Genomic DNA, 9120 nt, shown 5'->3' with positions numbered 1-9120 from the left:
ACAGCAAGCAATGCAGGTGTAGAAGCATGATGGCTAGGAAAAACTCCCTAGAAAGGCCAAAACCTAGGAAGAAACCAGGTTATTAGGGCTGGCCAGAACAAATTCTTATTTTCAATGACGGCCTCGGAACAGTGGGTTAACTGCCTGTTCAGGGGCAGAACGACAGACCTTGTCAGCTCGGCGATTTGAACTTGCAACCTTTCAGTTACTAGTCCAACCACTAGGCTACCGTATAGATTTAGGTACAAGGAAGGAATGCATATAATTATTTTTACTTAACTAGGCAAGTCAGTTAAGAACAAATTCCTATTTACAATGACGGCCTACCTCGGCCAATTGTGTGCAGCCGGATGTGATGCAGCCTGGATTTGAGCCAGATACTGCAGTGATGCCTCTTGCACTGTCTTAGACCACTGCGCCACTCGGGATGTAACATGTAACAGTACGGTTAGGCTAAGTATTGTAGAACTAATTGGATAAATGTGAAAATTACAGGGCTCCTGAGTGGCGCAGGGTCTAAGGCATTGCATCTCAGTGAATGAGGCGTCACTACAGTCCCTGGTTCGAATCCAGGTTGTATCACATCTGGCAGTGATTGTGAGTCCGTCATTGTAAATAAGAATTTGTTCTTAACTGGCTTGTCTGTTTAAATATATGTATATTATTTTAAGCAAATAACTTGTTCTCAGTCCTTGACACTAGATGGCACTGTTAAGCATATCATCTTCAAAACAACATTCTTTTTATGTGAGAAGTCAATAAATGTTTCCCCGCAAATGTGTATTCATGACCCATATAGAAACTAGGCCTTGGAGAACTGAGATTGGACTCTGAGATGAGAGACTAACTTGATAAGGAACTTCACACTCTCACATGGATAATGGCACTGTTTCAGTCACACGGGTTATCAATACTTCTGTTGATCATCAGAACACAGTTTGCTGGTGAGTAGTCATTTTTGATTAAATTGCACTTGATTTAATTGTCTGAAAGTCATTTTTAGAGCAGTATGCATATTTAAAAAGTTAATATGCTAATTTGATCTATTTTTTTCCCATAATTTCCCAGGTGCTGAGTCTTGTTCTCATGTAGATGCGCCACAATTCATCACAGCTACTCAGGAAGAGGTAGCTGTCCTCCCCTGTTTCACATCAATCCACAAAGCAACCAGAGTGAAATGGACAAAACTTTCACCTAAACCTGAGGACATCTTGGTGTGGCCTGATAATCCATCTGTGGCCCATAAATCAGAACGTGTGGCTTTCGAGTCGGGAGCGGATGTTGTGGTGGCTGGAAACCTGTCCCTGTCTCTAAGAGATGTAAGGAAATCTGACGAAGGGCTTTATAGTTGCAATGTCTGGTTGGGATGGAGTTGTGTTCATGTGAAAAACATCACTCTAAAAGTGAAAGGTAAAATTATATATTCCATTTATTTCTATGTAAGTGTCAAATAAAAATAGAGTAAACCTTGTTTGAGTAAGCCTCTCCTCTCCTCCAAAGAATGCAAAATTCTACATTCAGTTATGGCAGCACCCAACGGGATAGCTACCCTGCCTTGCCTGTTGAACATGACAACAGGAAATACTCAAATATCATCAGTGGCCTGGGCAGAGATCAAGGGAGACAGTGAGATCCAAATACTTCAATACCCTACAGATATCTCCAACCAAACATTCCTAGGAAAAAGGGTGAGCTTTGGAGGGAATCTCAGTTCAGGAGATGCATCTTTGGCTCTCTCCATGGTGGAGTACAGTCACAGCCAATGGTACAGATGTAGGTTGCAGATGGGACAAAATGAACGCTGCTTTGAGGTCAAGCTGCAGGTTAAAGGTGAGTATGTGCTAGTACATTCTTATTCAGAATATACAGTGCATTCGGAAAGTATTCAGACCCCTTGACTTTTCCCACATTTTGTTACATTACAGCCTTATTCTAAAATTGATCAAATTGTTTTGTTTCCTCATCAATCTACATACAATTCCCCATAATGACAAAGCGAAAACAGGTTTTTAGAATTTTTTGCAAATGTATAATAAAAAACATAAACATAAATAGATTATTTACATAAGTATTCAGACTCTTTGCTATGAGACCCGAAATTGAGCTCAGGTGTATCCTGTTTTCATTGATCATCCTTGAGATGTTTCTACAACTTGATTGCAGTCCACCTGTGGTAAATTAAATTGATTGTACATGATGTGGAAAGCACACACCTGTCTATATAAAGTCCCCAGTGGTAAATTAAATTGATTGTACATGATGTGGAAAGCACACACCTGTCTATATAAAGTCCCCAGTGGTAAATTAAATTGATTGGACATGATGTGGAAAGCACACACCTGTCTATATAAAGTCCCCAGTGGTAAATTAAATTGATTGGACATGATGTGGAAAGCACACACCTGTCTATATAAAGTCCCCAGTGGTAAATTAAATTGATTGTACATGATTTGGAAAGCACACACCTGTCTATATAAAGTCCCCAGTGGTAAATTAAATTGATTGGACATGATGTGGAAAGCACACACCTGTCTATATAAAGTCCCCAGTGGTAAATTAAATTGATTGGACATGATTTGGAAAGCACACACCTGTCTATATAAAGTCCGCAGTGGCTACCAGTCATTCATTTTAATCCTTGTCATATGAAGAAAAATAATGAAGGGAAATTATAGATAAAACATATCAGTACTCATCGGCCATTGGAAATAAACATTACACAACAAGTTGGAAATCGCAAATTCAACAATGAGTGGTTTGGAAAGAATCAGTGGTTAACTGCAAGCATTGGAAAACAATCATTATCCTGCTATTCAGTGGAGTGGCTGTGGGGTGCCAAGTCTAATATTAATGGTCTCTTTGCCTAGTTTAAAATTATAAACGTTCAACATTGGCCATGCTGTCAATGAAGCATGATTTGTGCCGTGCTCAAAACAACTGTTAACTCGGAACTGCAAAATCTGACTTTAGTGAGTTCAAAACAACTGTTAAGTCGGAACTGCAAAATCTGTTGAAGACTCTGGGAAAACAAGCTATGACTGTATGTCCACGAAGGACCGCTGGGCCACCTTCCTCTTCAGGTGACCAAGAACCCTATGGTCACTTTGAAAGATCTCCAGAGTTCCTCTGTGGGGATGGCAGCATCATTCTGTGGGGATATTTTTCAGCGGCAGGGACTGGGAGACTAGTCAGGATCGAGGGAAAGATGAACAGAGCAAAGTACAGGGAGATCCTTGTTGAAAGCCTGCTCCAGAGCGCTCAGGACCTCAGACTGGGGTGAAGATTCACCTTCCAACAGGACAACGACCCTAAGCACACAGCCAATAGAACACAGGAGTGGCTTTGGGACAAGTCTCAGAATGTCCTTGAGTGGCACAGCCAGAGCCCGGTCTTGAACCAGATCGAACATCTCTGGAGAGACCTGAAAATAGCTGTGCAGCTACGCTCCCCATCCAACCTGACAGCTTGAGAGGATTTGCAGAGAAGAATGGGAGAAACTCCCCAAATACAGGTGTGCCAAGCTTGTTGCGCCATACCAAAGACTCAAGGCTGTAGTTGCTGCCAAAGGTGCTTCCACCTATTCAGAGTAAAGCGTCTGAATACTGATGTAAATGTGATGTTTCAGTTTTTTTTTTTTTTAATGAATTTGCAAACATTTCTAAAAAATGTTTTTTGCTTTGTCCTAATGGGACAACTTGTGTGTAGATTGATGAGGGGGAAAAAACAATTTGATACATTTTAGAATAAGGCTGTAACGTAACAAAATGTGGAAAACGACAAGGGGTCTGAATAATCTCCGAATGCACTGTATCTATATTTGTCAACCATTGCATTGGCAATTTGATGTTCTATAATGATAATTTTCTACCATTGAATCAGAACAGGAGGAGAACCTGGTTGTTCGGACTTTCACCACAACTGAGCTAACAGACCCTGGTAGGTGTACAATGTTTTTATCTTATTTGTGTCTTTTATTTATTTAAAATAACAAATCTACTGAATATATTTGTGGACATATTTATCACCACTGGGTTTAGAGGACAAGAGACACACGACAGGCTTTACACTCAGTTCAATCAAATGAGACCATGAATGACTGTCATCATATTATATTGATGCTCTACTCAGCAGTTACCTCCAGGGGGAGTCCAGAAAGAGTTGCGACGGCTACAGTTGGAACGGCTACTATAGTGGCTTCATCCATGTGTGTGATTGTCATAATGGCTCTTACGCTGGGATTGATCATTTGCCTCAGGCGCCGCAGACACTCAGGTATGTACGGACACTACTCTGGTTTATATTGACCTGGTAAAATAAGGCTAAATGTTTTGAAACACACAGTATTATTGTATTGTGAATCTGCCTCTCTCTCTTTCTCAGATGGAGATGAGTCTGACTGGAATGCTTATGAAGATGTACAAGACCCAGGTAAGCCTGTTGATTATGTCTCATCCTGAATGTGCTCATAGGGCTCCTGGTCCACCTAAATAACGTCTTCATCTATTTGTTTCACAGCAACGGGACCCAATTGTCTGTATTCACTTGCAGATTTTGACCAGAAGGACAACCTACACACTTGTGAGTTTTTTCCACAATATTTTTGTACATTTTTTTAAAACCTGGGCCTCGATTCAATCCGGACCACAGTAGATCTAACCTGGGCCTCGATTCAATCCGGACCACAGTAGATCTAACCTGGGCCTCGATTCAATCCGGACCACAGTAGATCCGCGTTATAGCACAATTGGCATTTTAAAGGCAATGCTTCCTGGTACGCGGAGATAGCACTCACGGTAAAATGCATATGTCAGCTCAATCGGAAATAACCTTTAAACATCAAAAATGCTAAAATGCGGATCTTTTGCGATCTGGATTGAATCTAGGTTCTGGTCACTGTCTGAGTCCAGGTTACAATGTTTCTAACACCTTCAGATCTGTAAACAATTAACATCTCATTACATTGTATTTCTTTTTATTTATTTCAGTTCAATGCCAGTGAAAAGAATAATCATCTTTCAATCAACACACCATGTCTTACCGAACCCTTCACAAAACATCTGTAAATGCTTTTTTATGATATTCACCCACTTATCTTTCAACCCCTGGTATAGCCTCCATAGTATTACACAATAACACTCTTATCTTTCAACCCCTGGTATAGCCTACATAGTATTACACAATAACAATCTTATCTTTCAACCCCTGGTATAGCCTACATAGTATTACACAATAACAATCTTATCTTTCAACCCCTGGTATAGCCTACATAGTATTACACAATAACAATCTTATCTTTCAACCCCTGGTATAGCCTACATAGTATTACACAATAACACTCTTATCTTTCAACCCCTGGTATAGCCTCCATAGTATTACACAATAACAATCTTATCTTTCAACCCCTGGTATAGCCTCCATAGTATTACACAATAACAATCTTATCTTTCAACCCCTGGTATAGCCTACATAGTATTACACAATAACACTCTTATCTTTCAACCCCTGGTATAGCCTACATAGTATTACACAATAACAATCTTATCTTTCAACCCCTGGTATAGCCTACATAGTATTACACAATAACAATCTTAGTTGTGAAATCATCAAATGGATGAGGTGACCAATTGTATTTAGCTTGATTTGATTGGACATATTCCTTTATTTGTGACCCCATGGTGGAACAACTTTTGCTGACGCTTTTCTACACCAAATGATGTGTAGTTGGGAGCTGTTCCAGACAGAGAGACATGCTGTTCTGGGGTTTTTACTTGTATTGCTAATGCTCACACACTGCCATCCTGTATTAAATAAACACACTTATCTGTTCACTCTCATGTGTTATGTGTCTTGTCTCAGTCCCATACATCTACAGAGTTTTACACTGCTGAAGAGAAGCTACCAGGTTTCATGTGGGATGTGTCTTGTCTCAGTCCCATACATCTACAGAGTTTTACACTGCTGAAGAGAAGCTACCAGGTTTCATGTGGGATGTGAAAGTCAGCAGAGTGATGTTCAAGACAGGAGGTGGGATGACTTAGCCATCAACTCCCCACACTGAGGAGTCATACTGAATGTGTTCCTGTAACCAACTTATGTCGGGGTTTTTAACTGTGGTAACTGGTGATATTCTGTAGAGGTTATTTTCTTTTTATGAATTTATTTCCACCATAAAAAACAACCTGCATAGACTTGATGTCATGGTGACACGTATAATGTTCCAAAATATCAAGGGAAATCCAAACCACAAAACAATGCCAAGTACAAAGTAGTCAAATTAGATTTAAAACTCAACTAACAGCCTAAAGATAGAGGACATGACATTACACTCAGTTCCCAGCCTGCAGAAGATCATAGAAACTGTTGTTGGTTACTCCGGAAGGTTGAATTGGTTGATCTTGAATCTCGTCATAGAGATGAGTCTGCGAAGAAAAGAAGGAATGTGTAAAACCAGTTGAATTTAGTTCACCAACATGGTGAAAGGGTTAGAAGACATTTAGTCAAATTTGATGTGACGTTGTAGGCATACTCAATTGGGCTTCACTTGTTAGTGAATTACATAGTTGTGTTTTATTGAATCCTTACCATTGCAACAGTTGTCTGCTGTTCTTCTCCTTCTATAGGCAAAGAGGGACAAATGTCAGCTTTATTTCACATGAATTTAATTCCGATGATATGGCTTTCTTTTTCACTGCTGTTCATTACTGTAGCTTTCATCAAGGATGCAACATCCAAATTGCAGTTTTGTAACACACACAATCTAACCAGTGAACAAATACGTACGAGCAGCACTTCCCTTGCCCTGCCTCTTCCAATACATGCCCCCTCCAACAGCACAGAGCAGCAGTAGCAGAAGGACTGACCATCCCACTGCAGGTAGAACACGACCTATTTGCAAAGACGTATAAAGTCACAGATACTGTATTACAACTCAATATCTTATCACAACATCACAGTAATGAAAGAATACAGCCTCAACACAGATCATGGCTATGCATTGTTCCAAACTACTTTCAAAAGTCTTACCTCTCTGGATGGTCCACTCCTTTACAGCCATTTCAACCCCCTCTCTGAGCACGGCGCAGGCTATCTTCTCTGTGCCCTGGCGGTCAGGGAGGAAGAGTTTGGAGATGAGGGTGTTGTTTTGTCCTATAGGGCCACTCTGCAACCCATCTTGGCCACTGTGAATCCAGGATAAATTGAAGTCTCCACAATCTTCCACACAGGTGAGTGAGCAGGTCAGGGTGAGATTGTTTCCGTCTGTGGTAGCATGCTCTGCAGATACTGAGTAGAACAACAAGAAGATCTACCTGATATCAGGACAAAGCAGTGATGTACTTTGTCCTGTTACCCTAATTTACTAAGTTTATACATAGTGTAAGGCACTTATTCATGTCTCAATGGTACAACCCATTGACACTCACCATCCAGAGTGTGTAGTAAGATTCTGTTCTGTTGCGAGCAGTTGTAGAGCCCAGAATGCAGTGTTTTCACATTGTTGATGACCAAAGACCCGTCTTGGCTGATGTGAGATGCAGGAAGGTGACCCTGAGTTCCAGCTGAGACATCGCCTGACCGAGACAGACTGGACAGTGACCTTTGACCCAGAGTCCACTGGAATCTGCTGCCCACCTCGAGAGAGGAGTGGGTGGCACAGGGAAGTGATACTGACTCACCCACTGCGACAAACACTTCCTCTATACCTCCTGAAAGAGAGAGAGAGGGAGAGAGAGAGAGAGAGGAAGGAGGGGAATTTGGTTGCAATATACTACTGTGTTAATGCAAATATGATGCAATAATACATAGTTCCAAACGTACCTGTAATTTCTGTGGTATAGCTGAGGGACGTCTTCACAACCTCTCCTTCAATCAGTTGACACCGCCACTTCCTGTGATGGTCTGTCTTCCTGACACCTCGGATGGTCAGCGTAGAGAGGCAAGCAGATGAACGTTCGGTTTGAAATCTCTCTCCCTGTAGCACTGTATTGGCCTCATTCAGCCAATTCAGCTTTATTTCACTTTGGTTGCATTGTGGGACAAGGCCTGAGAATATATTCAGGTAACATTGGAGCTTGATATCCATCTCTGGTGCTGTATTGGTGTCTGTTGCCAGAGTAACTGGTAAAAAAAAATGTAAATAATGGTGACAACACTCACTCAGAAATAGTGTGTATAAAGACGGACAATTTAGGTTGATCATAAATGGTAACATACTGTTGAGAAGCTGAAGAGAAACACTTGAACTGGTATCCCCATCTTCACAGGTGTAAAGTCTTCCATCATCTATTTCAAGAGGTTGAATATGTAGAGAGCAGTCATGTCCCACTTTCAGTCGACTGGCTCTTCCTGAGTTTGGACCATCCGCTTTCACCTTGCCTGATAGTTCTAATTGGTTAGGAAACCCATCTTTCACTATACTCCAGGTAACAGAGGAGCAGGAATTGATGTAGGATGTACCACATGGTAAACTCACACTGTCTCCAATTGAAGCAAAGATTCTTGTGGGCCTATGGTCTTTTGAATAGTGTAAAAACAAGTGTTACAACATTTCTCATAACAAAATTAATAGGGAATCAATAAATATTTTATTTAAAATATGTTTAAAAAAAATATAATGTTAAAGGAATCTTATTTACCAGATGACTGGAGTCCAAGTCTAGTCTGTAAAAGCATAGAGAGACACAGTTTTAAGTACAGACACATCTCTCCGTCTTGTGATTTTCTTTTGACAGTTTGTGTTGTCATTCAGGAAATGACAAGTTCTCACTCATCTTCTCTTTTTTCACCAACTTCTAGAAATACCAGCCATCATGCCCTGGTATTTTTTAACCAAGTAGGCCTGATTTTTTTGCTCTTCCCCTTTCCATTCAGTTCTATTTGAAATCTTATGTTTTATAACCTAGCCTACAAACACAAGACTGTATGAGGTGAAAAAATTAACGAATTGAGATAAACCATGCAGAAAATTATGGCATTTCCCACCAAACGGATGTTATATAAATTCCATGACTGTAAAGAATATTCTACTATTCTCCCATATTACATTTATTAGATTTATTTTTAAAAAATCAGCCTGCTCATTGATTGATTTATTGAATTAAATCAGCATAGCAGGAAGAGGCT

At 40.4% G+C, this 9120-nt stretch overlaps 2 protein-coding genes across 6 annotated transcripts; one reads left to right on the top strand and one right to left on the bottom strand.

Moving 5' to 3' along the window:
- The first annotated feature begins 210 nt into the window (after nt 1-210).
- Nucleotides 211-5412, top strand: LOC110520729. Of its 3 annotated transcripts, none has more exons than XM_036965775.1 (8): nt 211-944; nt 1069-1410; nt 1501-1830; nt 3880-3936; nt 4132-4272; nt 4381-4428; nt 4516-4578; nt 4986-5412. In XM_036965775.1, the coding sequence occupies exons 1-8, from the start codon at nt 881-883 to the stop codon at nt 4997-4999; spliced, it is 1059 nt and encodes a 352-aa protein (XP_036821670.1). In that variant the 5' UTR covers nt 211-880; the 3' UTR covers nt 5000-5412. The 3 variants fall into 3 exon arrangements, with proteins under 3 accessions (XP_036821670.1, XP_036821666.1, XP_036821674.1); XM_036965771.1 differs by having other exon boundaries at nt 213-944; nt 4129-4272; XM_036965779.1 differs by having other exon boundaries at nt 215-944; nt 1657-1830; nt 4129-4272.
- LOC110506689 lies at nt 4951-8730 on the bottom strand. 3 transcript variants are annotated; one of them, XM_021586489.2, is made up of 8 exons: nt 8634-8730; nt 8212-8511; nt 7816-8115; nt 7422-7703; nt 7024-7281; nt 6781-6885; nt 6583-6614; nt 4951-6419 (listed from the first exon to the last, which is right to left on the bottom strand). In XM_021586489.2, the coding sequence occupies exons 1-8, from the start codon at nt 8698-8700 to the stop codon at nt 6327-6329; spliced, it is 1437 nt and encodes a 478-aa protein (XP_021442164.2). In that variant the 5' UTR covers nt 8701-8730; the 3' UTR covers nt 4951-6326. The 3 variants fall into 3 exon arrangements, with proteins under 3 accessions (XP_021442164.2, XP_036821661.1, XP_036821665.1); XM_036965766.1 differs by having other exon boundaries at nt 7816-8040; nt 8634-8729; XM_036965770.1 differs by having other exon boundaries at nt 8212-8409; nt 8634-8717.
- Nucleotides 8731-9120: the final 390 nt, after the last annotated feature.

This window comes from Oncorhynchus mykiss, chromosome 3 (assembly GCF_013265735.2).
Source record: "Oncorhynchus mykiss isolate Arlee chromosome 3, USDA_OmykA_1.1, whole genome shotgun sequence".
Lineage (NCBI taxonomy): Eukaryota > Metazoa > Chordata > Actinopteri > Salmoniformes > Salmonidae > Oncorhynchus > Oncorhynchus mykiss.
This window is presented reverse-complemented; position numbering and strand designations above follow the sequence as displayed.